This window comes from Gymnodraco acuticeps, unplaced genomic scaffold (genome assembly GCF_902827175.1).
Source record: "Gymnodraco acuticeps unplaced genomic scaffold, fGymAcu1.1, whole genome shotgun sequence".
Classification (NCBI taxonomy): domain Eukaryota; kingdom Metazoa; phylum Chordata; class Actinopteri; order Perciformes; family Bathydraconidae; genus Gymnodraco; species Gymnodraco acuticeps.
The window spans coordinates 176016-204014 of NW_022989854.1; the positions used below are offsets into that span (position 1 = coordinate 176016).

The 27999-nt window shown below is 42.0% G+C and overlaps 1 protein-coding gene across 3 annotated transcripts in view; it reads right to left on the reverse strand.

The window, feature by feature from the left end:
- Positions 1 to 27999, reverse strand: part of myo7aa (myosin VIIAa) — a 137110-nt gene that overhangs the window by 77089 nt on the left and 32022 nt on the right. For all 3 annotated transcript variants that reach the window (XR_004571470.1, XM_034239718.1, XM_034239710.1), the window contains exons 3-4: positions 8909 to 9022; positions 8514 to 8666 (exon numbers count right to left, since the gene is read on the reverse strand). Coding sequence is in view for 2 of the 3 variants with exons in the window: in XM_034239718.1 (XP_034095609.1) it covers positions 8514 to 8666; positions 8909 to 9022 (267 nt within the window). In the remaining variant the exon portion in view is untranslated. The remainder of the gene's footprint in view (positions 1 to 8513; positions 8667 to 8908; positions 9023 to 27999) is intronic.

Consider the following 27999-nt stretch of genomic DNA (forward strand, 5'->3'; position numbering starts at 1 on the left):
AGACTGCCTTAAGGACTTAAAAACGTGGATGACCTTAAACTTTTTGATGTTAAACACGACCAAAACTGAAGTTATTGTACTCGGCCCAAATAATCTACGAAACAAACTATCTAAAGATATACTAGTTATGGATGGCATTAATTTGGCCTCCAGTGAGACTGTAAGGAATCTTGGTGTTATATTTGATCAGGATTTATCCTTTAACGCCCACATAAAATCAATCTCAAGGACCGCCTACTTCCATCTACGCAACATTGCCAAGATTAGGCATATCTTGCCTCAAAACGATGCAGAGAAACTAGTCCATGCATTTGTTACTTCTAGGCTGGATTATTGTAACTCTTTATTATCAGGGTGTAGCAAGAAGTCAGTTAAGTTGCTTCAGCTGATTCAAAATGCTGCAGCACGTGTACTAACTAGAGTTAGGAAAAGGGACCACATTACTCCTGTTCTGGCTGCCTTACACTGGCTCCCTATAGAACACAGGATATAATTTAAAATTATTCTTCTCACCTACAAAGCCCTTAATGGGCAGGCGCCATCTTACCTTAAAGAACTCATTATACCCTACTGTCCTACTAGGGCATTGCGTTCCAAGAATGCAGGGTTGTTGGTTGTTCCTAGAGTCTCTAAAAGTACAATCGGAGCCAGAGCCTTTTCTTATCAAGCTCCACGTTTGTGGAATCAGCTTCCAGTTTGTGTTCGGGCGGCAGACAGCCTATCCGTTTTTAAGAGTACGCTTAAGACCTTCCTTTTTGATAAAGCTTATAGTGATAACAGTGACCATTGCATGTATAAAAAAAAATATGTGTAATGTGTATTTGTAAAGCGCTTTGAGCATCTGGAAAAGCGCTATAATAAATGTAAGGAATTATTATTATTATTTATAACATAAAATAATCTAATAAGAGTGCATTGACGTAGATACGTTGTGCCTCTTCACCTATACATTTGAGTTCTTACTCTTTCACTTAAATCCTAAAAACTTAGATCTTATATTTAAAACTTGATCCAAAACCTTTCCTCTCCCTGACCTCTCGAAGTTCTAATAGAGGGTAACAGGTTGCAGAGAAGGCCTAGCCCGGCCCGGGAGTGTGGAACGTAGACATAGACCTACTCCTTACCTCTAACCAATTCAGGTTCCAGTGGGGACTCCCTGCGTGTGCCTCTCCACCTCTGTTTCCTACTTCTTACTTGCTACCCTTTTCCCTCAACCTATCCTAAGGAAGTGCATGTATGTAGACATGTTAGTTTAGCTGCAATAGGCTTGGACTGTTGGGGGGGGGGGCACCTTACTCCGTCTTTCTGGCTGTTTGTACCTGTGTACTCTCATGTTCCGATTAACCCAGCTTCCCTCAATCTCTTTTTTTGTGTCCATATATACGCCGGGATCCTGAGTCGAGGCTAATCCTGTTGCTGTGGTCGTGTGTCCTGGATCCTCTATCCTGAGTACTGGATCTGAGTCCTGGACTTCGAGTCGTGGCTGAACCTGTCTCTGCGGTCCTGCCAGACCCTCACCATACTACTTCCCTGATGGCTCCCACAAGATTGCTGACATCCTCTTGGATTCATCTTCTTATTATAGACACATGCATTTCCAAACATTTGGACTACCTATGTTGTAAATGTATTATCTTTTTGATTTACACACGGCATCTATTGCACCTCTGTCCGTCCTGGGAGAGGGATCCCTCCTCTGTTGCTCTCCCTGAGGTTTCTCCCATTTTCCCCTTTAAACTGTGGGGTTTTCTCTGGAAGTTTTTCCTTGTACGATGTGAGGGTCAAAGGACAGAGGGTGTCGTATTGTCATACTGATATTCTGTACAAACTGTGAAGACCACTGAGACAAATGTAACATTTGTGATATTGGGCTATATAAATAAACATTGATTGATTGAGCCCCAAACTTTCTTTTCCCTGGCCACATCAACCAGCTCTGACTGGAGGATCCCAAGGCGCTCCCAGGCCAGCGAAGAGATATAATCCCTCCACCTGGTCCTAGGTCTACCCCTTGGTCTCTTCCCAGTGCTGAAGGTCGCAGACCGATGAAGCCATTAGAACCAAATCATCTGCAAAAAGCAGTGGTGCAATCCTTAGGCCACCGAACTGAAGACCCCCTCCCCCACGACTACGCCTTCAAATCCGATCCATGCATATTACAAACAGGATTGGTGACAAAGCGCAGCCCTGGCGGAGGCCAACCCTCACCGGAAATGGGTCCGACTTACTGCAGAGGATCCGGATACAGCTCTCGCTTTGGGAGTACAGAGATTGGATGGCCCTGAGTAGAGACCCCTCACCCCATACTCCCGCAGCACCTCCCACAGTAACTCCCTGGGAACTCGGTCATACGCCTTCTCCAAGTCTACAAAACACATGTAGACCGGATAAGCGTACTCCCAGGCCCCCTCCAGGATCCTTGCGAGAGTAAAACACTGATCCGTCGTTCCACGACCAGGACGGAATCCGCATTGTTCCTCCTCAATCTGAGGTTCGACAATCGGCCTGACCCTCCTTTCGAGTACCTTAGAGTAAACTTTCCCGGGGAGGCTGAGTAGTGTGATGCCTCTGTAATTGGCACACACCCTCTACCACCACCCCGGTCTGCCACTCCTTCGGTACTTTTTCCGACTTCCACTCAACGTTGATGAGACGTGTCAACCATGACAGTCCCTCAGAGCCTTCAGCATTTCTGGGCGGATCTCATCCACCCCCGGGGCTTTGCCACTGTGGAGTTGTTTGACGACCTCAGTGACCTCCCCCCGGGAGATTGGTGTTGATCCCCCGTCATACTCCAGCTCTGCCTCTAACATAGAGGGCGGAGTTGTCGGGTTCAGGAGTTCATCAAAGTGTTCCTTCCAATGGCCTAATACTCCATCAGTTGAGGTCAACAAGATCCCATCCTTACTGTACACAGCTTGGATGGTTCCCTGCTTCCCCCTCCTGAGGTGTCGGACAGTTTTCCAGAACAACTTCGGTGCGGCCCGAAAGTCCTTTTCCATGTCTTCTCCGAACTTCTCCCACACCCGCTGCTTTGCCTCGGCCACGGCTGAGGCTGCTGCCCTTCGGGCCTGTCGGTACCTTGCAACTGCCTCGGGAGTCCCCCGGGATAACAAATCCCTGAAGGCGTCCTTCTTCAGTCGGACGGCTTCCCTGACCACCGGTGTCCACCAGGAGGTTCGAGGGTTACCGCCCCTTGAGGACCTTGAGACCACAGCTCCCCACCGCGGCTTCGGCAATAGAGGCTTTGAACACCGACCACTCTGGTTCATGTCCCCAACCTCCACAGGAATGCCCGAAAAGCTCCGCCGGAGGTGTGAGTTGAAGGCCTCCTGAACTTGGGCCTCCTCCAGACGTTCCCAGTTCACTAGAACTACACGTTTGGGCTTACCAGGTCTATCCAGAGGCTTCCCCCGCCACTCGACCCAACTCACCACCAGATGGTGATCAGTTGACAACTCCGCCCCTCTCTTTACCCGAGTGTCCAAAACATACGGCCTCAGGTCCGATGATACGATAACGAAATCGATCATGGACCTTCTGCCTAGGGTGCTCTGGTACCACGTACACTTATGAGCATCCTTACAGTATGTTCGAACATGGTGTTTGTTATGGCCAATCCATGACTAGCACAGAAGTCCAGTAACAAACCACCACTCTGGTTCCTCCCAATCTCCATCATTGCCCACATGTGCGTTAAAGTCTCCCAGCAGGATTAAAGAGTCCCCTTCAGGAGCCCCATACAGGACTCTTTCCAGGGTCTCCAAGAAGGCCATATACTCTGAACTGCTGTTTGGTGCATAACCAGTTTAGCCCTGAGCCTGTTTTTCAGGTCTCAGGCTCGAAAATCACATTCCCAGAACAAATGACCATATCTTCCCTTCTAAAAGGGTTAAATTAATAATGTTTTTTCTCAAAGTAATGATAAACCTGTGAGTTGGATGTAGAAAAGTCAGAATCAATATAGATGTTTTTTATTTTAAAGAAAATTCAGATTCAGATTGAACACAAAACTGTAAATTATAGTGTCTGTCCAAAAGTTATTTTTTACTTACAGTGAAAACTACCCTTGGATGATGGTAATGTAGACTAAAAGCTTTAGGAATCCAAAGTACAACATATACTAAGTACCCTGTATCAAGATTGATGCAAAACAAGTGACATTTGACCTTTTTAGAGAGGTTTAGCAAAAGAAACTCCACCTCTGAGGTAATTTGGGTGGAAATGGGGGTTTTACCGTTTCTCTGGAACCCATTGGTAGATTTTGGTGATTAACATCTCTTTCTGACCGTTAGAGCCAATAGAATCGAAGGGGAATCTCCCCACTCACACACATGGTAAAACAAAAAGGTGGGGGCTTTGCGGTTGCAGGTTTGCACCAGAGTGAAGCTGTCTCTAGCTCTGACTTCTGAAAACCGAAAAGCAGGTTTATTGCTCATGGATTATCAGAAATCATTCAAAGGGACACAGACACATTGGATTAACCTATGGATTAAGTTCAGCATAGTTTTTTATCGTTTTAATGCCATTGAAGACCACTTTTGACCAGACTACGACGAGCCATGTTAGAGTTTTTAGCTACCTAGCGCCATATGTTTTGATGTCTGTTCTTGTTATTATCTTTGAGAGTTTGTATAATTGAGTGATAATGAAGGGTACCCCTCGATTCTGTGTCACCTCACGATGTGAAACGACGGGTTGGATGTGCAGAAAAGATAAATAATAAGGTTTTATGAGTGAATTTCAGTGCAGTCATCTGTTAGCATTTTTCGCTCGTTGTTAAAATGATCAGTTAGATGAGTTTATTTCCGTTACATGGATATAAAACATTCATAGTTTATTAAATGAACGTGCCCTCAGACACTGTTTCCTGCAAGATGTTGCAGGAGGGCCCCGGTACCGGGGTCTCTCGGGCTTAACAGGATAAGCACACACAACAGTCAGAGTTTTCCCCCCCATAACCCGCAGGCATAGGGAGGCGACCCTCTCGTCCACTGGGGTAAACTCCAACAACGAAGCACCCAACCGGGGACTTGTGAGTCACACCCGCCCGGCGCCTCACACCTTGAGCAACTCCGGAGAAGAATAGAGTCCAACCCCTATCCAGAAGTAAGGTTCCAGAGCCGACACTGCGTAGAGGTGAGCCCAACCAGATCCAACTGGTAACGCTCCACCTCCCGCACAAGCTCCGGCTCCTTTCCCCCCCCAGAGAGGTGACGTTCCACGTCCCCAACGCTAGCTTCTGCCGCCCGGGTCTGGTCCGTCGAGACCCTCTGCTTTCACTGCCACCCTTCTGGCAGCGCACCCGACCCCATCGATGTTTCCCGTAGGGCAGGGGCGCCCAACCTTTTTTGAACCGAGAGCTACTTTTAAAGTTGCCAGTCTGCCGAGATCTACCAGTCCAAATAGAGAGGCGTAGCCATTACTGACAGCCTACTACCAGGTAAATACACACTTCTACTTGTATAAAACTGACCTTTGTACGATGTATACTTCATAAAATACTGCAGATCCTTTATCTTACCTCTTTCTAATTTAACTGAAGTTACACAACAGTGTTGTTGATACAGAGTTGGAGTTTATTCACACGTCACATACTACAGTGGGTAATGCTTTCAAGAAACATTGAACAGTGCTGCCACATATGACACAGGAACAAAAAGAAAAGACTCTGAACCCTTTCTTTGCCATTATATAAAAAAGTGTTGCTACAAAAGTATAAATTAGGCTTACTAATAAGACAACTCAGATCTGAAGCTACACAGGAATCTGCTGCCAACGTGCAATAAAAAATACAAAATTAATAGAATCAAACCCTTTTTTTGTTGCATTTTAGTAGAGTATAAAAATAAATTCCTTTAAAATAGGATGCAAGCAACACTAGTTTCTTAACCTGAATTGATAATAGACTATAATCAATTTAAGTTTGCATTCTTATACCGTTATGTACAATAATTATAATTAATAAGTTCAAACAAACAAAAACTTACAGGTGATTTATAACGGTATCTAACTTGAGTTTTTATTATATCAAAAACCTGTTGAAATGCTACTGTTATTTTTACTGTCCCCAAAAAGTGCGTCGGCAGCCTTCAGGAATGCTTCTTTCACAACTTCGCCGTCTTTGAAAGACTTCATGTGTTTCGCAAGAACGTGACTGACACGATAAGATGCTATGGTAGCAGCCTTGCTCTAGTTGTTAGGCCTGGTGAAAATGGACTGCTGTGCATTTAGCTGTCCTTTCAGGTCCCTCCCCTTTTGGTAGCGTTTGTGCACTGTTTTGAAATGCCGCTCCTAAATTACCCTTCTTCGATAAAGCCACGCTCGCATTGCAGATGAGACAGATGGACTTTGAATTGGAATAGATACAAAAATAATCATCCTCCCACTCGGAGTGAAAACTATATATTTTGGGCTTTTTTGCTTCTGCCATAATTGCGGTCTTGTGTATGTGCGGACTGTCACTCCTGTTGAGTTGACACGGACAACGTCAGCTAACTAGTGCCCACTGCCCACCAGCCACGCCCCGACACATGGGGTCACGCCGGCCAATCACAAAGCTTTGATGCGTTCAAGTGCATTATTCTGGCACAGGAAGATTATGTTATAGCACATTAACGATAAAACAGAATATTGTTGTTCTATTTTTAGACACATCTCGCGATCGACTGGGAATCTCCCCGCGATCGACTGGTCACCAGACGCTCGCCGACGAGTCCTCCTTCTGGGCCTGGCTCCAGAAGGGGACCCCGGGCTTCCTCCGGGCCGGGTATCCTCACTTCCTGTGTCGTCTTTCATGATGTCTTTTGAACCAATCTTAGTCTGGCCCTTTGCCTGAGACCAATTTGCCATGGGAGACCCTACCAGGAACACAAGGTTCCAGACAACACAGATGAACCTGAGGTAGGGTAACGTTCTTTATAACATTCTTGAAATGTTTGGTGATAACCTTCTTAAGATGTGTTTGATAACCTTCTTAAGATGTTTTTGATAACATTGTTAGAACATTATGCCCTACTGTTCTTAAAACGTTTTCAGCGGGACGTTTTATTTTGGTTCCCAGAATGTTCTTCTGAAAGGTAGGATAACGTTCTCTAAAAATATTCTTAACATGTTTGGTGATAACTTTCTTAAGATCTATGAGCGCATTGAGACAATGAATAGGACGTATAAAAATGAATTTATGCATGCCAATATTCACTCACATGCACTTATAATCACACTAAGGTATGTCGGCCCACAGTATTCATAATATGTGTAAAATATCAGAAAATAATCAAACTTTTTTCTGACTATAAAGGTTGTGTCTCGTATGTAGGCTCTAACTGTTAGATAAACTATCTGGCTGTGTGTGGTTTGTGAGGGCTGCGTATAAACAGTGTCCGCTGTTTATGCATATTGGATACAAATCGTTATTGCACCCTTTAGATTTGAGACCGACAGACAGAGGAACGGACCGACTGTCACTGCCCGTCCCTGAAACCCCTGTTAGTGTTTGTATGTGTTTGTTTCTACTGTGTGTCTCTCTCTACCCCCACCTCCCTGCCTGCTGGTCTGCTCGACACGGCTGGGAGCCATCTCCAATCAACCACACCTGCAACCTGCTCATCAGCCACACTATGAAAGCCTGCAGCCTGCACTCATTCCCTGCCGGATTGTTGCCGTGAACGGTTTGTTGCGTGCCGCTCTTGCTTTTAACCAGCATATTCTTTGACAACTTTGCCTGCTTTTGCCTCACACTCATTTGTATGTCACTCCCAGGAGGAATCCAAGGCCTTCCACACTCCCAAGACCAGCCAGGCCTCTCCACCCTGGAACAACTGTTTCCCACTGCTGCCATAACCAACCTCCACTCCCAGCTCCCCTTTTCTAATTAACAAATGTTACTTTCACCAGCTGATTCCGAGTCTGATTCTGGGTCCCCTCCAGTACATGTGACACCGACAGTGACTTGTACTAGCTGCTGGTCGCATTTAAAAAAAAGAAAATACTTCTGAACGGAACGATAAAGCACGTTATCCTACTCTAAAAATAATAACATTCTGGCAACATAAAAAAATCTAACTTTTGGCTGAAAACGTTTTAAGAATAGTAGGGCATAATGTTCGAACAATGTTATCAAAAACATCTTAAGAAGGTTATCAAAAACATTTTAAGAATGCTTTTAGAGAACGTTACCCTACCTTTCAGAAGAACATTTTGGGAACCAAAAGAAAACTTCCCGCTGAAAACATTCCTAGAACAATGAATGGTAACATTCTCAGAATGTTTTTAGAACCAAACATTTCTAGCTGGGTAGTAGTACAGTGTATCAGTAGTAGTAGTATTAACACTCACATGGATGAGTTTCTCTGTGTATCTGATCAGCAGGTTATAGTACTACAGTATATCAGTATTAGTGTGCAGTAGTAGTATTAACACTCACATAGATGAGTTTCTCTGTGTATCTGATCAGCAGTTTATAGTACTACAGTATATCAGTATTAGTGTGCAGTAGTAGTATTAACACTCACATAGATGAGTTTCTCTGTGTATCTGATCAGCAGGTTGCGCAGGATGCCGGCCTCGTTGAGGTCTCCGAGGCGGATCATGTCCTCCACACCGTGGATGGAGGTCGGGTGCATCGGCTTGATGTTTGTTGCATTCTGGGGGGAGATCCAGTGCTCCTGTTGGAGGGGGGGTAATAAGCAGTGAACAACAGTGTTAGTAAACACAAAATAAATAAATATTTACTAAACTAAACTTCTGGTTGAAGAACTTAAACAATTCCCGATGACCATGACGTGACAGTGAAAGAATTACAATTCAAACATAATACATAAAACAAAATCTTTCACAAAATAAATCTAAAATAGAACTAGAACTAGTAATACACTATGAAAACTAACAAAAGTGTTCCAGCACTTACGTTTCCTTCATCATCTAACACCTGGATCTGTCCTGAGTCACAGAGCTTGACGACAGCGCCGACCGACACCTCAAACTCCCCGCCGCTCTTCAGATCCAACCACACATAGTCGCCCTGAAGGGAAATCCAAAATAAAGACCCATACTAGAATTAGGAAAGGGACCATCATTTATTCAATTAAACCATCAAAAAGAATCTTCATTTTAAATCAATGTCAGAATTACCGCAGTAAGGACGATCACATGAGTAATCAAAATCAGAAATGTTAGTTGATCAGACCCATGATTAGAATCCATTATTTTATTTGTTTTCATAAAAAAATCATAACCGTTTCCAATCTTCAGCAGGACCAGGAGTAATGCAGTCTGGAGTCATTAACATGTGAACCCAAGCAGACACTACTGTGTTGATCGAAGGTGATGCATTAAAGGGGAACTTCTGTATTTCTTAATCTTGACCTTTTCCCATGATTTTGTGTCTAAGGGACTTATGGGGACAAACATGTTTGTAATTGATCGAGTATTGAATGAGACCGTGCAGTGGACAGTGCAGCTTTTGGTCAAAATAGCATCCCAGTCGAAAAATACCAAAGTTCCCCTTTAGTCTTAGCAGGGTTAGTAAATTAAAAAGGTGCAGTGTGAAAGGGTGAAATAATCCCCGATGATCTCCAGACAGACTGGACTAGCAGCTTCTGGAAAGGACAAAACACCAAATGTGTACCAGGAATCTGTCGAGGTGGACATGGAGGACATCTAACCAGCAGACAGTCATGATGTAGGAGAGGAAAGAAGGGTTAGTACAGATCACATCAGAGCAGTTCACAGATACTCTCCTGTCCAACTATTCAGGGTCAAACTCTCACCCTGTGACTGAAGAGTCCTCCCCCTTGGATGCAGGAGGTCAGTTACAATGGAATCCAGTGAACAGCGAGGGGTTAAACAGTACATACTGATGTTCTTGTTTTATGATATTGGGTTGTTATTATCGATGCATAAATGTGTCCATTTCTTTCATGGTTTTTTTACATGACTTTTTTTCAAGTTAATTATATGTTGTATATTGATCTGAATCTGCAAAATAACTGGTAACTAAAGTTATCAATTAAATATAGTGGTGTAAAAAGCAAGACATTTGTTTTTAATGTGGGTGGGTAGAAGTACAATGCTGTGGTGTATAACATAAAATACTCAAGTAAAGTACCAGAGACACAATCCAGGACGTTCAGTTGGAATAAATTGTGCACATTCTGTTGATGTTCAGGTGTATATCAGTATGTAGTGTCTCTACTTTAAAGAGTCCTCTCCTGCTGATGTTCAGGTGTATATCAGTATGTAGTGTCTCTACTTTAAAGAGTCCTCTCCTGCTGATGTTCAGGTGTATATCAGTATGTAGTGTCTCTACTTTAAAGAGTCCTCTCCTGCTGATGTTCAGGTGTATATCAGTATGTATAGCGTCTCTACTTTAAAGAGTCCTCTCCTGCTGATGTTCAGGTGTATATCAGTATGTATAGCGTCTCTACTTTAAAGAGTCCTCTCCTGCTGATGTTCAGATGTATATCGGTATGTATAGCATCTCTACTTTAAAGAGTCCTCTCCTGCTGATGTTCAGGTGTATATCAGTATGTATAGCGTCTCTACTTTAAAGAGTCCTCTCCTGCTGATGTTCAGGTGTATATCAGTATGTATAGCGTCTCTACTTTAAAGAGTCCTCTCCTGCTGATGTTCAGGTGTATATCAGTATGTAGTGTCTCTACTTTAAAGAGTCCTCTCTTGCTGATGTTCAGGTGTATATCAGTATGTAGTGTCTCTACTTTAAAGAGTCCTCTCCTGCTGATGTTCAGGTGTATATCAGTATGTAGTGTCTCTACTTTAAAGAGTCCTCTCCTGCTGATGTTCAGGTGTATATCAGTATGTAGTGTCTCTACTTTAAAGAGTCCTCTCCTGCTGATGTTCAGGTGTATATCAGTATGTAGTGTCTCTACTTTAAAGAGTCCTCTCCTGCTGATGTTCAGATGTATATCAGTATGTAGTGTATCTACTTTAAAGATTCCTCTCCTGCTGATGTTCAGGTGTATATCAGTATGTAGTGTCTCTACTTTAAAGAGTCCTCTCCTGTTGATGTTCAGGTGTATATCAGTATGTAGTGTCTCTACTTTAAAGAGTCCTCTCCTGCTGATGTTCAGGTGTATATCAGTATGTAGTGTCTCTACTTTAAAGAGTCCTCTCCTGTTGATGTTCAGGTGTATATCAGTATGTAGTGTCTCTACTTTAAAGAGTCCTCTCCTGCTGATGTTCAGGTGTATATCAGTATGTAGTGTCTCTACTTTAAAGAGTCCTCTCCTGTTGATGTTCAGGTGTATATCAGTATGTAGTGTCTCTACTTTAAAGAGTCCTCTCCTGCTGATGTTCAGGTGTATATCAGTATGTAGTGTCTCTACTTTAAAGAGTCCTCTCCTGTTGATGTTCAGGTGTATATCAGTATGTAGTGTCTCTACTTTAAAGAGTCCGCTCCTGCTGATGTTTCAGGTGTATATCAATATGTAGTGTCTCTACTTTAAAGAGTCCTCTCCTGCTGATGTTCAGGTGTATATCAGTATGTAGTGTCTCTACTTTAAAGAGTCCTCTCCTGCTGATGTTCAGGTGTATATCAGTATGTAGTGTCTCTACTTTAAAGAGTCCTCTCCTGCTGATGTTCAGCTGTATATCAGTATGTAGTGTCTCTACTTTAAAGAGTCCTCTCCTGTTGGTGTTCAGGTGTATATCAGTATGTAGTGTCTCTACTTTAAAGAGTCCTCTCCTGCTGATGTTCAGGTGTATATCAGTATGTAGTGTCTCTACTTTAAAGAGTCCTCTCCTGCTGATGTTCAGATGTATATCAGTATGTATAGCGTCTCTACTTTAAAGAGTCCTCTCCTGCTGATGTTCAGGTGTATATCAGTATGTAGTGTCTCTACTTTAAAGAGTCCTCTCCTGCTGATGTTCAGGTGTATATCAGTATGTATAGCGTCTCTACTTTAAAGAGTCCTCTCCTGCTGATGTTCAGGTGTATATCAGTATGTATAGCGTCTCTACTTTAAAGAGTCCTCTCCTGCTGATGTTCAGATGTATATCGGTATGTATAGCGTCTCTACTTTAAAGAGTCCTCTCCTGCTGATGTTCAGGTGTATATCAGTATGTATAGCGTCTCTACTTTAAAGAGTCTTCTCCTGCTGATGTTCAGGTGTATATCAGTATGTATAGCGTCTCTACTTTAAAGAGTCCTCTCCTGCTGATGTTCAGGTGTATATCAGTATGTAGTGTCTCTACTTTAAAGAGTCCTCTCTTGCTGATGTTCAGGTGTATATCAGTATGTAGTGTCTCTACTTTAAGAGTCCTCTCCTGCTGATGTTCAGGTGTATATCAGTATGTAGTGTCTCTACTTTAAAGAGTCCTCTCCTGCTGATGTTCAGGTGTATATCAGTATGTAGTGTCTCTACTTTAAAGAGTCCTCTCCTGCTGATGTTCAGATGTATATCAGTATGTAGTGTCTCTACTTTAAAGAGTCCTCTCCTGCTGATGTTCAGATGTATATCAGTATGTAGTGTCTCTACTTTAAAGAGTCCTCTCCTGTTGATGTTCAGATGTATATCAGTATGTAGTGTCTCTACTTTAAAGAGTCCTCTCCTGCTGATGTTCAGGTGTATATCAGTATGTAGTGTCTCTACTTTAAAGAGTCCTCTCCTGTTGATGTTCAGGTGTATATCAGTATGTAGTGTCTCTACTTTAAAGAGTCCTCTCCTGCTGATGTTCAGGTGTATATCAGTATGTAGTGTCTCTACTTTAAAGAGTCCTCTCCTGTTGATGTTCAGGTGTATATCAGTATGTAGTGTCTCTACTTTAAAGAGTCCTCTCCTGCTGATGTTCAGATGTATATCAGTATGTAGTGTCTCTACTTTAAAGAGTCCTCTCCTGTTGATGTTCAGGTGTATATCAGTATGTAGTGTCTCTACTTTAAAGAGTCCTCTCCTGCTGATGTTCAGGTGTATATCAATATGTAGTGTCTCTACTTTAAAGAGTCCTCTCCTGCTGATGTTCAGGTGTATATCAGTATGTAGTGTCTCTACTTTAAAGAGTCCTCTCCTGCTGATGTTCAGGTGTATATCAGTATGTAGTGTCTCTACTTTAAAGAGTCCTCTCCTGCTGATGTTCAGGTGTATATCAGTATGTAGTGTCTCTACTTTAAAGAGTCCTCTCCTGCTGATGTTCAGGTGTATATCAATATGTAGTGTCTCTACTTTAAAGAGTCCTCTCCTGCTGATGTTCAGGTGTATATCAGTATGTAGTATCTCTACTTTAAAGAGTCCTCTCCTGCTGATGTTCAGGTGTATATCAGTATGTAGTGTCTCTACTTTAAAGAGTCCTCTCCTGCTGATGTTCAGGTGTATATCAGTATGTAGTGTCTCTACTTTAAAGAGTCCTCTCCTGCTGATGTTCAGGTGTATATCAGTATGTAGTGTCTCTACTTTAAAGAGTCCTCTCCTGCTGATGTTCAGGTGTATATCAGTATGTAGTGTCTCTACTTTAAAGAGTCCTCTCCTGCTGATGTTCAGGTGTATATCAATATGTAGTGTCTCTACTTTAAAGAGTCCTTTCCTGCTGATGTTCAGGTGTATATCAGTATGTAGTGTCTCTACTTTAAAGAGTCCTCTCCTGCTGATGTTCAGGTGTATATCAGTATGTAGTGTCTCTACTTTAAAGAGTCCTCTCCTGCTGATGTTCAGGTGTATATCAGTATGTAGTGTCTCTACTGTGACATGTCTCCTTGCTTTAATGTTCAAAAAGCTCTTTATTTTCCTCATACTGCCTGTGCTGCAGCACCTCTTATCACCCTCTGTCTGAAACCAGAGCCTAGTCTGCTCTGATTGGTTAGCTGGCTGGCTCTGTTGTGATTGGTCAACCGCTAAGAGATGTCCCGCTCCTTAGCCTATCAGGTACAATGTGTGTTAGAACTATTAACGAAGCACTTTTATACTAATAAAGGACTGGCTTACCTAAAGCCAGTTGAGTAGCACTTGAAATGTTTGGCTCTATGAAACCTGATGTACTTATATGATTCTGTTTTCTTCAAGGTTGTGTCTTCCTGGTCGAATGTACTTATTGTAAGTCGCTTTGGACAAAAGCGTCAGCTAAATGCAATGTAATGTAATGTAATGTGTTGGAGCGCTAGCCAATAGAAGTGCCAGTGTTACATAGTGATGTCACTATGTTACGGGGGAGTGTGTGGGTGTGAACACAGGGATTTTAGCCTTTGCAGACCATTTACATGCACTAGAACACACTATAGAACACATTACAGGAGAGGGAACACCCCAACAGTTGGCAGTTGGCAAAAATACTGCACAGTGGTTTATAAGAATATTCTATTCTGATGTGAGACAGGAGAGTTATCACCACTGCCAACATATTGACACGGATTTTGTAACCTTACAGGCTAGCTGTTTCCAGTTGTTCTAATTTTAGTGAAGGTTAACTGCTGCTAGATTATTATTTATTTAATGTAAAGTTAGAAAAATAATATCAAACATCTCAATAAGCTCACGGCAAGAGTGTGCTCATTTCCCTTATTGCACACACACACACACACACACACACACACACACACACACACACACACACACACACACACACACACACACACACACACACACACACACAAACACACAGGTTCGTACCGGCAGCAGTGTGCTGTGTTTCACCACAGTGTTGACATTGCGTAGCAGTGCCCATTTGGCCAGATCCTTCTCATAGAGTTCCACATACTCCCGACGCTTATACATCTTCACGTGCACAGTCCAAACGTGTGCACTCTGACAATGATTTCTGATGTGAGCAGACCTCTACCCAGCACGGACATGGAAAAAAAAGGCCACAACTCCGGGTGGAAAGGTATCTTGATTGACCTGATGAGTGTATAATTGTTGCTTCACACATGCAGGTTAACAGTTTCCAAATATCCTCTTGAAATTTGCTAGATACAAAGCCTTCATAAAAACAGGTTCAAATATCCACCAGGTTCAATTCCAATGGATCACGCTCACACGTTCCACTGTCGGATCATCTAAACAAGCAGAATAGTCCATGTGATGGTGAAGAACAGCTGATCACAGAACATCCTGCTCGGTGACCTTCAGTCCCGCCTCTCTGTATTTAGACTCCACTTTAAGTGTATCCAGCTTTCTGATCACTCTGAAGTCTTTAATGCAGAAACATTTGGGGACCATCCTCCTGCTCTCTCTCCCTCTCTCTATCATACTCACACACTATCACACACTTTGTTGACCCAGCCCCCAACAACCTCCACTATCGCCCATGGCAACAAGATGTCACTTCCCCCTCAGTTCTATGGTGTTAGATTTCTGAACAGATAAAACACTCTTACTACAATGTCAACGCTGCTATGCAAGACAAACCGCTTTAACTGTTGACTAAGTAGCTAAAGTCAGTATACCGTCACCAACAATACTACATTTCATTTCAACCCAACTGTGTTGATATAAAACGGGAAATTAAAAATGATCTCCTGTGTCCAACTCCTCAGTTTTCCTTCCGTCTGACCTCACTGAACTACTGAACCACAACTGAGGGTAAATGTATGTTTTAAGAAATTAAACAGGGAACAAATGCTGTTATCCTTCTTATTTTTAAGGCCAGTCAATTAATTTTACCATCCGTGGACAAAGACCAATGGTGGCTTAAAAAAACATGACAAAAGCGAAAAGGAAACCCTGTAACAGAGCCTAGAATACAGAACCAAACTATCGACAATATGAAATATTTGATGGTGAGCTGCTTCCACTGTGTCTGGCACCAGGTCCACCACTTTGATCCATACTTAAATATCTTGACTACTATTATTATCATGATTATAATGAAATGTTGTACTACTGTTCCCAGAGGAAGATGTCTGCTCTCTTTGAGGACTTCTCCTCTCGCACTGACAGCAGGCAGTGGAGGTATGTAAGTCAATATACTGTAATACAACTTTGAGGTACTTCACTATTGTATTACCACCCCAGGGATATGTAATGGTCAATGTTACATCAGGCAGAGGGAAACAGGAGACATTTTGCCTTTTGCTAGGAATCAGATTCCACTTCAGCTTGTCTGATGGCTCTATTCGCTAGCACCTTACAGTAAGTCACATGATGCATTTTGCTCCTCCGTCACTTTAATAAAACCATCCTCAAAATAACCATGCCCGACTGCTAGCTAGCTGCTTGTTTAAGCATAAATGCTCCCCATTTTATAATTCATGGCAAATTCAGTGAACGTTGTTTACAAAAAACACATTCATTGCCCCCTGAGGACAAACTGTGATAACTTGGATTCCTTGCAGCCAGCACTGGTCAACATTTAGTTTTGTCCAACAAGAAAACAATAATATATATTATTGTTTAAATTCACTATCTAATAAAAGAATGCCACCCCCTTTAGCCTCCCCTGTGCTTTGTGAGTAGTGCTAATTATCAGATGTTATAATGCTATAACACATTACACCGAGCAACAAGCAAGCTATTATCATAATGAGGATGCTAGCATGTAGCTTCAGTCCTGTGAGACGGAGAGGAATGCTCTTTGAGTGTGTGTTACGTGTATGCCAGTTTGATTAAGTAAATACTCCGTCTGGCAAACTGAGACACCTGAACAGTACACCACTAAGCACCTGTTACACCCACCCACCCCCCCCCCCCCACACACACACACACACACACACACACACACACACACACACACACACACACACACACACACAGCCTGTGACAGAGCACAGAGAGAACCGGCCGACGGCAAACTATCAGAAACCATATGTTGAATTATTTAACGCAGAGGATCTGTCTTTGTGTCTCCTCTCTTATTCTCATTCTTCTATGCCTCTAGCTTCCTTTTCATTCACCTGGTTCTCCCTCTCTTACTTTACAGATCATGTACTCGTGTCATTTCATAATTCAGATCATCTTGTTAATTGATCTTATGCGACAATACTGAAGTCATGGTGTTTTTCTATTGATAACTGAGTACCGTAATGTTTTCAATGTCCGGCAACGATTGCTTTATGCAACTGACCAAAATCATGAGGATTGGCAGCGTAACCATACAGTAATGTTAGTTTGATATGACACATGACCTTCGACCTATTACCATTCTAATATAGGGGATGAATCACAAACAGTGAAAATAATGAGTGAAAATGAATGCAAGGGATAAAGACTAATGGATAAGATCGTTTTTGAAAACAGAAGTTATTAACAGAGGGCGAATACTGTACAAATACAAACGACTGATTGATGGCTGACCTGAATTTTACTCAAACATTTAGCTGTGTATGGTGCTCGGGACGTATGTGCCATACAAGCATGCACAGCTCATGTTCGGAAAACCTTAAAGAAAGACATCAGTAAAGTGGAGCTTCTGTATGAAAGCAATGTAAAGATTTGTATTGGACAAATCGCCGAATTCTGGGGGTTTCAGCGGCCAACACTAGCAGTTGAGAATAAGCAGCTGGAGATATTATCCCCATCACCTCTCTAAACACGGCTCCAGCAGCAAGCTCGGGGTGTGTGTGTAAATACCTCCCCGTATCTGTGGCTGGGGAAGTGCACTGAGAGGGAGAAAGTCACAGCTTTTGTCTATAGCTTTAACTCACACCACCACCATCTCTATTAAAAAACGAGACTGTCTAAAAGCACTCTCGTTGTTTGTGACCGTCTTCTACGTGCTGGTAAGACGGGGCAGCGTGAGGTGACCTGATGCGCCACAGTTCCCTACATTGCTGGAGGAACTGGTGCCGGTCCGGGGTGCATACATAAAATTATAGGCTAATTGATCACGGCTGGGCAGTGGCAGGCGAGTGTAGAACAAAACTGTGTTTCATCGTTGTGATGAACTCGATGGTGGGTGTATAGGCTGGTCCGTGTAGGACTACAATTAACTGTGCTGTTGTTGGAGAGAAAAGGTAGAGAAAAAAAGTCTATGCGCTCCTGATCGGGGGGGCATAGCGCCACTAGAATAGAATAGTGGTTGTCGCAAGAGGATAAGCTAGTTATCGCTCTTGGACGGTCATCAGGCACCGATCTCAGGACTTGTATACAAGGGTGGAAGCGTGAGTCAAGGTGCCCATCTAAACAGATAATTCCCTACCCCCTCTGAAACCTCTTAATTCGGACTAAATTGAGCTGGATGAACTTTGCTGTTGCGCTGGTGTTTAATACGAGTTCATGTTTGTTTGTCTGATTGTTTGTATCGGGGGTCTATATTGGTTTGTCTACCCGTCGTCTTGTGTATGTTTTGTAACAACTAATAATGAATCAGTCCATAGCCAGGGTAAAATAAACTAAACTTTAGTTAACCCTCTGGAGTCTAAGGGTATTTTCTCGATTTGTAGATGTTTTCTTAAATCACCTTTTAAATATATTTCTTCTAACATGGCACCCCATGTGTTACATATCAAAATGTTCAGGACAATCTCTGGTATTGCTATATATGCAAATTAATCATTTTAGAGCACTGTTTGATGAGATAAGTAACTCAAAAGCTTAAAATGTGACGTCTTATTTTCGGAAAATCTTCAAAACTCTTGTGAAAACACAAATGTACTCATGTGATTGAATTGTTTTGGTGTTTTAGATTTGGTTACCAAAGTCTTAGGATCACAAAAGCAGTGAAATATTTGAATTACACTGTATATACATGTGTTATTCATGTCTAAAATGAAATTCGAATTTTGAGTAAAATAGGTGTTTATCACTCTACTTTCACCACAGCAGGGACTGAGATACATTAGGACTGAATAATGACTTCATATTACATACCAAGGTTCATGTGATGTGTACAAATACAAATTGAGCATTCAAACTTTTTTTTCAACCAACAATTTATTATAAATATGTTTTTTTCAACCAACTATTTATATAAATATAAGAAACTGGAAAATCTCACTATTTACAATATTGAACAACTTTCAACCAACTATTCATTATAAATGTCAAGACAGTGTCAAGGTCTTTGTCTGTCTTCCAAGACAGTGGGTCTGGCTGCTGTGAAGATGGGGGTGATGGTGCATGGGCTGCTGTGTAGGTGGGGGGTACAAGTGCTATATACGAGACCTCCACGAGACCTCCTTGCTGGCTGGGTTGAAGGTGATGGCTGTGGTGGAGCCTTTGTGCTGAGGTGTATCTTGACCTGGTGGCAGCCGCAGATGGAGGTGGAGGCAGCTGTCGTGATGCTGGTCTGCTGGTCCTTGGTGGTGATGGCTCTGGTGAAGGCCCTTGAGCCACAGTAGATCTTGACCTGGGGGCAGGCACAGATGGATGTTGTGGCTGCTGGATAAACGCCGCCTGTGTAGGACAATAATTACAACTAATTTCATTGAAATAAAGTTCAAGTAAAATGTTGCTCAAGCACAAATAACAATGCACACATAAAAAGACAGTTTGGGAGGTTGGAGAAGGAGTCTCTCTCTCACATACACACACACACACACACACACACACACACACACACACACACACACACACACACACACACACACACACACACACAAACACACACACACACACACACACACACACACACACAGGTATTTCCAGTTACTTTACATTCAGTATAAAATCACAGACACACATATACAGTACATACATCTGATTACAAAGTCTCATCTGTACAGTGTGGTGACAGTTACGGGACATAATTCACTGTGTCATACAATGTGTGTTGCAACCCGGACCGGTTAGTGAGGGTACCGGGGTCTGTTGTCATTCATGCTTGACATGCAGAGCAGTAAACGTACTTACCTTGTCTTGATGTATGGATAATAAAGTGTGGAGTTCCATACTGAACACACCGCCTCTGACTCCCATTCATCGGCCCTACACTGGTGACCCTGACGTTTTCGTGAACGTTTCCGAAGACTCATTGAACATGGCTGATCGCGATGTTTTTGTAAAGCTGCCAGAGTTTTGGGAGCATGCCGCTGCGGCCTGGTTCGCACACGTGGAGGTGCACTTCGCCTGCCGACAAGTCCGTGATGGGGATTTGAAATATTTCCACGTGGTAGCAGCGATGGGAAGCTCCACGTCATCCAGGTTGGTGGGATTTATCGCAGACCAACCATGGCAAATATGTGGCGATTAAGGCCCTTCTCCTTAAGACATTAGCTTATCTGCTAAGGAGAGGGCCCGCCGGATTCTTGACATTCAAGGCCTAGGGGACAGCAAGCCATCTCAACTGATGGAGAAAATACTGAATCTGCTAGGGGGGAAGATCCTCTGGTTTTGTTCATGGAGATGTTCCTGCGCCAATTGCCTTCCCGGGTTCAGACGGCGCTAGCCAACACGTCCATTACAGAGCCACGTGCATTGGCTGAAGAGGCCGACCGTTTTTTCTTGGCTACCCAGCAGCCCAGTGCAGAGGCGCTAGCTGTGACACTCAGCGCCCCCGCAACAGTTAAGAAGGCTTGGGGGAGACTGGACGCGACAGTAGTACCAAGCCGGCGTGCGGACACAGGAGAGTGTTTTTACCGCGCGCGGTTTGAAGTGTGTCGCTCCCTGCAGCTACAAGCCTCCGGGAAACGGAGGAGCCGGCGCTCAGTAGTGGCCCTGAGCGTTGGCGGCACGAGCAGGCTTCTCTTCGTCAGCGACAGAGAGTCAGATGAGACTAACGGCTTCACTTAGGGCATTTGGTTCAGATACATGACTCTCGTTACCACAGAGTGGGTTGTTTTTTGAGGCTATTCATACTGCTATGCAGAGGAAGACTGCAAGTTGGCGAGCTGTTAAAAGCCCCTACTATTGTTTCATATAGGCCTTATGTCAGGGGTCTCTTACTGTCTAGTTCTGCATGTATTCACATTATGTAGACAATGTTTCCACCTGGTAAAACTAAAGGCTGCACGAATCTCAGGCTACAAAACAACCATTCTGTTCTGCTCTAACGATACAATTGATAGATTCTACATCAAAACAATTAGCTTTTATTGTTTCCAATGATAACGTCGCCTTAACTAGAGGAATGCAAACCTGTTTTCAAATGTAAGGTTTTGATTTTGTTTGACATTTCTCAGTAATGAGATCCTCAGGCACCCACTATCATTCATGTTATGCCTTCAGTAGTGACTCAGATGTTAAGGGGATGAAGCTTTTCCTCCTGCATCAGAAATGCTTTGTTTTTTAACAAATGTATACATTTCCTGCATAATATATATTTCTCACAATTGTTTTTTGTAAGCTGCACACAGGTGATACTGAGTCTTCTCGATTAATAGATTATAAACTATACCATGCTTAAATAGACTCCTAAGTTATTATTTCATATGTAACATATGTAAGAAAAGGGAGGGAAGAGTCAATTATATTGAGTAATTGATTTTATATTGGAACATTCATTTCTCAAACCTATGTTTTATGGAAGAAGAAATGTACTTCTGATAAACTAATCTTTTATCAAATGGTAAATGGTGAATTAATATAACATTTAGAATTATTGAGAAGGGGTTATATCCACAGGGACTAGCTGACATTTAACTTAAAATAAAATGTCTCTCCTTTGGACTGATGAGTATATGATTCTTGCATGTTAAATTACTAACACAAACCTTACATTTATGCATGTGCATGTGTCAGGAAGGCTCCCAAATCATTCTGAGGGGCCTATCCTATTTTTGTAATTGAATGATAATGTACTAATCCATTACTTTGAGTTGTCTGCACTCAGGAAAACATCCCTATCAAGTGTTAACCCAATAACTAGGACAGCTCTGAAGGCCAAGGGTTAGAGAGAGAGGGTCACACTCTCCGGCTGCAGAGAGCACCCCCAGCCACGGGCAAGGAGGCACGAGGTCGATCGAGATGAGAGGATTCTAATCTTCAACTTTCTGAGGAGATGGGATGCTTCTTCATCTTTCTGCTGAGAGGGCTCAAGCAGACAACCCTGCAGGACGAGCGACGGCTTCAGAGGCTTCATACAAGGTTCCATGTTTCTTGGAGGAGCAGATGTCTTCCTAACCTCTCCCATCACGGGGGGACACCTGGATGCGCCACTTGGAATATGCAGTTGCACTGCTCTCAAGCAGATAGCAGAAGGAATGCAGGCAGATGAGCCTCCATTTCACTGGGGGATCATACAGTGCTCACTGAATGAGCCACACAAAAGCAGAGCAATTGGGGGGGGGGGGGGGGTTGAAATATGGCGCTCTGATGAAGAAGAGTTTGAGCCAATCAGCACCTCAGTGCTAATCTACAGTATCAGGATGCCTTTACACACCAGACCAGGCACGTGCACACATAGACCTCAAAGTGGGCTTGAGCCCCTGCCCTTTTTCTTCCTCCAGAGAAAGTGCCCTTTTTATGGGGTGTTTTTTTAATTTATTTTTTATAAATTAATATGTATCTACTGCTGTTTGCGCACACTTTCCAAAACTATATTGATTGAATGAAAAATAAAATATCAGGTCGGGAGATTAGACTGTAAAGTTCCGCTGCTCTCTCTACCCTCCATCCCTCCCTTCCACGTCTCGTGCACAGCGGTGCGGACATCGGCAGTCCCTTCAGACAGACAGACGCAGCACCTCCCACTTTACTGTCCCACATTATGCCGGCTTTTCTTTGCTTATTTTGAAGGTGAGTGGTGATGAACAAATGACTAAGCTGTCGGTGCCTCGAGTTTACAGCTAATTAGCCAAAAGACAAACAAATATATAGTTAACTGAGGTAGGCTACTAGCTAATGGATAAATTAGCTCAAGATTTAGCTAAGGCAATTTATCATGGGCATAGAGGCTAATGTACTGTACTTAAGGGGAGACACTACAGGTGAATACAGTAAAATGTGTATCTAATAATGTCATCATAATCACCACATTGATATGCAAATTAGGCGTTAACTAGGCCTAATTAAAATGCGCTAATTTGCATGCAATATTACAAGTGGGCCTACATGAAAAAACGATCTTTTTGCCTGCAATGTCCTGCCTTAAACAGTAGCTTCATACTTTTGATTGATGGCTGCTCATTTAATAACTATTATTTGTACTAGTTTGTTGTATGCTGATAGATCTTAATCATTACATGATACAGCGACCCAACCTCATGTGAAAGGAGGGCATTTATAGGTACACTGAAATTAAGTCCTTGAACAGTTATGTTTCGTTATGTGTGCGTTAAGTGTAATAATAATAATAAAAATGTATTGGATCATTAATGTATTCAGGAAATTCAGTATTATATTGCTTGGCTATAGAAGCTGAAGGTTAACTTACTTGTGAAACAAAAGTTAATTGAACAAATTATTGTAATCACTTCTGCAGCACAATGCCAAAAAAAGAAAGAATTCAGGAGAAGGAGAAGGAGCGCCAGGAAACAGCCAAGAGTAGCACATCTCTAAATGCATGGTTAAAACCAAGTACCAGCAGCAACACACAAGAGAGAACAGATAACTCAAATGTTGAAAGTGTTACATCTGAGAAAGCAGTAGAGATCTCAGAAGCTACATTGGAGAGACAAGGGGAGGCTTTAGAGGCAACACCTGACAGAGCCGAAAGATGATCAGGAAATCCCTGTCAGTGTGGAAGAGGAAGAGGCCACAGGAGGGGGAACGGTGGATAATGTTGAGTTTGAGGAAGCCATAGAAGAGGGTGATGTTGAGGAAACTGTCAGTAGTGTAGAAGAGGTCATATAAAAAATGGCATCCTTAAAGTATCCAACAGATCCCGCCCACAACCAAGCTTTTGATCTCAAATGTAATGTCAGCTATGTGAAAATGTGTGTTGCTAGAGGACCATGCCAACCTTAGATTTCCCAAAAACACTGAAGGCCGATCATTTCAAAAGATGTGGTATGAAAATAAGCCATGGTTGGAGTATTCACCCGAAAAGGACAGTATGTACTGCTTCAGCTGTCGGCTTTTTCTCAATGAACAAAAGTACAGTAACAAGAGTGCTTGGAGAGTGGCTGGCGTAAACAACTGGAAAAGGGGACTTGATCAAATGCAAGAACATGCCGACTCAGAGGCCCATTTAACAAGCATGGTGCGATGGAACACATACAAAAAGAATGCTTTACAAGCAGCTTTTGAGGTATCAGATGTTCAAGGAAAGGCAATGAGTTCTCACAATGTGTTAAATATCTTTGCCTTCAATACATTAAATTAGAAAGCTGACAAAATCATAGTGCTTGTTAACATCTAAATGTAACTTTTTGCATGGAAAAACCCCTCAACTTAACTGATGTGTAGGTGATCTAGTATTTAGTATTGTTTAATGGAATGTATATCAGTGTATTCAAGTCAATACTTTATTCATTTAAACCAATATCTTTCTTGATTCTTTGTACAGTATGAAAAAAAGAGTCGTTGTACCTGTGCTGAAGTTCACTGCTGTGAGGAGTCCAGTTCTGTCTCTCACTCTCTGGTCCAGCCTGTCTGCATCACCTGGACACTTTAAACAAACAGATATATATGTAAAGAATCATGTGTACAAACAATATAACTGATTATCTTCTGTTGGATTGTGTATTGTCCGAGTCAGGGTCCTTTTTATTTTACTGTAACTTTGGAAGTTGTGTTACCAATGCTTACTGTTTATTTAATGCAATTAATAAAAACAACAAGGTTTGGGTTCGTTCTTCAGATGACTGTGACGTTAACGTGTAAGCTCGATAATGAACTCCAGCTCAACCAACCATATTGTAATATCTAAGTAATCATCTTGAAATATGACATTAATAATTGTAATATACACACATCATATTGTGAGGTTGATTTCACATACACTACTTCGACATTAGCTTGTCTACATACTTGAGCATAGCCAATTTAAATTAACCTTAGCGATGCATACAGTTCCTACCTACATAATAAAATATCTCTAAATTACAAGGATGACCTTATTTTATAACCTCAAACAGAAGCCGTTTGTTCTACAGTATTATCCCACTTAACGCTTAACACTTGTCTATTTCGTTTTAACCTTTATATATACAGTCTATTATTTTAACTTGGAGGCTACGATTAGCATCGTTAGCACCGATGTAGCTACCACTAGCTTACACGCTAACCCAAGCCTTAACATTCATTACGTAGCTGATTAAAATCATTAACACATAAATAAGTACTCGATTTTCACTTACCGCATTCATGCACCGTCTGTTTTAACCGCAGAGCGAGTCACAATAGTCCGATATATAAGTATGAAGAACAAACAACCACGGCCGGGGTCAAGTTGTGTTCACTGGATGAACTGAGCAGGCAGAGTCACTGTAGCTAGCTTCACGGAGCAGCTAGCAGAGAGACAAGAAGCTAGCAGCAGCAGTCACTTGCCAGAGCCGTCACTCAATGTGACCACGCCCTAATTTATGCACAAACTTTAAGACCTAATATAAATAAAAGAGTCGTGTTAGAAAACAATTCACTCACAGATCCATAATCATGAAGGTGGAATCTAACTATATTCATAATAATATTTATTGCATCCATGGGTAGAAACATGTATTTTTATGCTGTAAAGTTGGGCATTTTAACATGGGGGTCTATGGAAATTGCTCCTTTCTGCAGTCAGTCCCTATCGGCCAATATATGAACTGCAGTGTGTGGCACTTCCGTATTGGCGTCCCGGCTCTTCCCCAGAGTTTGCCGCTTGAGTGTTACACAATTGCGTGAGTTGTGAGGGTGAGGGTATTTTTTGTATAAATGATTATGAAGTGCCCTTTTCCTCACTTGAGCCCCTGCCCCCCAAAATGTCTGTGCACGTCCCTGCACCAGACACTGTGTCATAAAGGAGGAGGAGAACGAGTCAGGAGGACATGTTCTTCCTGCTCTCGTACAAAGATGAACTTTGAATTGAATGACCAGATGTTTACAGATACAATTAATGATTTTTATATTTCTAATGACCAGACATGTGTTAAATAGTGGTGATAAATATATTTTTATCAGATCAGATTACACTTTCGCACTAAACAAAATAAATAAATAAATATTCTAAGATGATAAGGTATTGAATAATAAGGTATTTATACTATTATGACAGATCATGTTAATATCCTTAATCATCCAGCAATCAGGCTTAACAACATTATTCTTTAATGTATTATCCATGCACAGAAAGACCTACAATGATGTTTCAAGTACTGGATTCATTTCAGTTTTGGCCCAAAACAAATATTTATAATAGTTCATATAACAATTATGGAGCATATTTGATCCTCAAATTAGAGAAGTATAATTTAAAGAAATTGATATTCTATATTCAACATTAGATAAACACAGAAGAACCCTTTCCAAGTACCATAAGTAGATGTTCAGGTAAGTATGGCTAATAAGAATAAGTGATAGACTTAATTTGGTACAGATCAGTTGTAGCATTTACAAATGTAATAATTCAAGTTTTAGGAATGTTTAATCCTTCCTTTCCAGGTTTTTACAAAAGTCTTTGAATATTTGCCTAACCTTTCCTTTTCAGATTTTGAACAATGTACTTGACTAAAATGAATCTATTGATTTTACTAAGACTAAGTGACTCTTCTTGACTAAAGCGTAATGAAGTAAACGTAAAAGTAATCCTAAAAATTGAAGACACTGCAACTTTGCAGATTACAGATTGATCAAATCACCACTGTGAATGTGATACCTTAACTGTGAATTGTATACCTTAGCTGGATCTCTTGTGATCCTGATGTTACCTTGGATCTCTTAGGATCCTAAGTTTTAAATGTTTTTGACTAGTGATTGCCTTGAAGTAAATCTTTAAGCTGCAAGCTGGTTTTGATTTTATAGTTTGATAAATGAGATTAACTAATGGTTAAATGATAAAAGATATTAGTTTAAAACAAATATTTTGCTATTGTGCACCTGTGTTTTATGTGTGTTCATTATTATGCTTTTGACAAAAGATGATCCAAACACTGATGAGAGATGATTTTTCTATTATGATTGGGTGTCTCAATCATTGTGATTGAATGTTTCAATCTTATTATGTTGTTCTTAATGTGATTGTTATTGATGTAATTGATGTTGTGTAAGTCCACACTCAAATCTGAAGATTCCCATTGATTTAAGTATTGAACAAAATATTATTAGACTAAGGGTTTTAGATTATCAAAATTGATAAAAAGAGAGAAACTGTTGGAGAAATATTTCCCAAGGCCCATAACTTTGACCCATCAGTTCAAACTGTCCTGACTGAGCACACGCACCTGTAACCTTGGCTGCTGTGCTCTCAGTGTTCTGTCTCCCTGTTCCTGCCTGTTGGCGTCAGCTGATAGAGGTGTTATGATTCTATGTTCCTGCCTGTTGGCGTCAGCTGATAGAGGTGTTATGATTCTATGTTCCTGCCTGTTGGCGTCAGCTGATAGAGGTGTTATGATTTTATGTTCCTGCCTGTCGGCGTCAGCTGATAGAGGTGTTATGATTCTATGTTCCTGCCTGTTGGCGTAAGCTGATAGAGGTGTTATGATTCTATGTTCCTGCCTGTTGACGTCAGCTGATAGAGATGTTATGATTCTATGTTCCTGCCTGTCGGCGTCAGCTGATAGAGATGTTATGATTATATGTTCCTGCCTGTCGGCGTCAGCTGATAGAGGTGTTATGATTCTATGTTCCTGCCTGTTGACGTCAGCTGATAGAGGTGTTATGATTCTATGTTCCTGCCTGTCGGCGTCAGCTGATAGAGGTGTTATGATTCTATGTTCCTGCCTGTTGACGTCAGCTGATAGAGGTGTTATGATTCTATGTTCCTGCCTGTCGGCGTCAGCTGATAGAGGTGTTATGATTCTATGTTCCTGCCTGTTGGCGTCAGCTGATAGAGGTGTTATGATTCTATGTTCCTGCCTGTCGGCGTCAGCTGATAGAGGTGTTATGATTCTATGTTCCTGCCTGTCGGCGTCAGCTGATAGAGGTGTTATGGTTCTATGTTCCTGCCTGTCGGCGTCAGCTGATAGAGGTGTTATGATTCTATGTTCCTGCCTGTCGGCGTCAGCTGATAGAGGTGTTATGATTCTATGTTCCTGCCTGTCGGCGTCAGCTGATAGAGGTGTTATGATTCTATGTTCTTGCCTGTCGTCGTCAG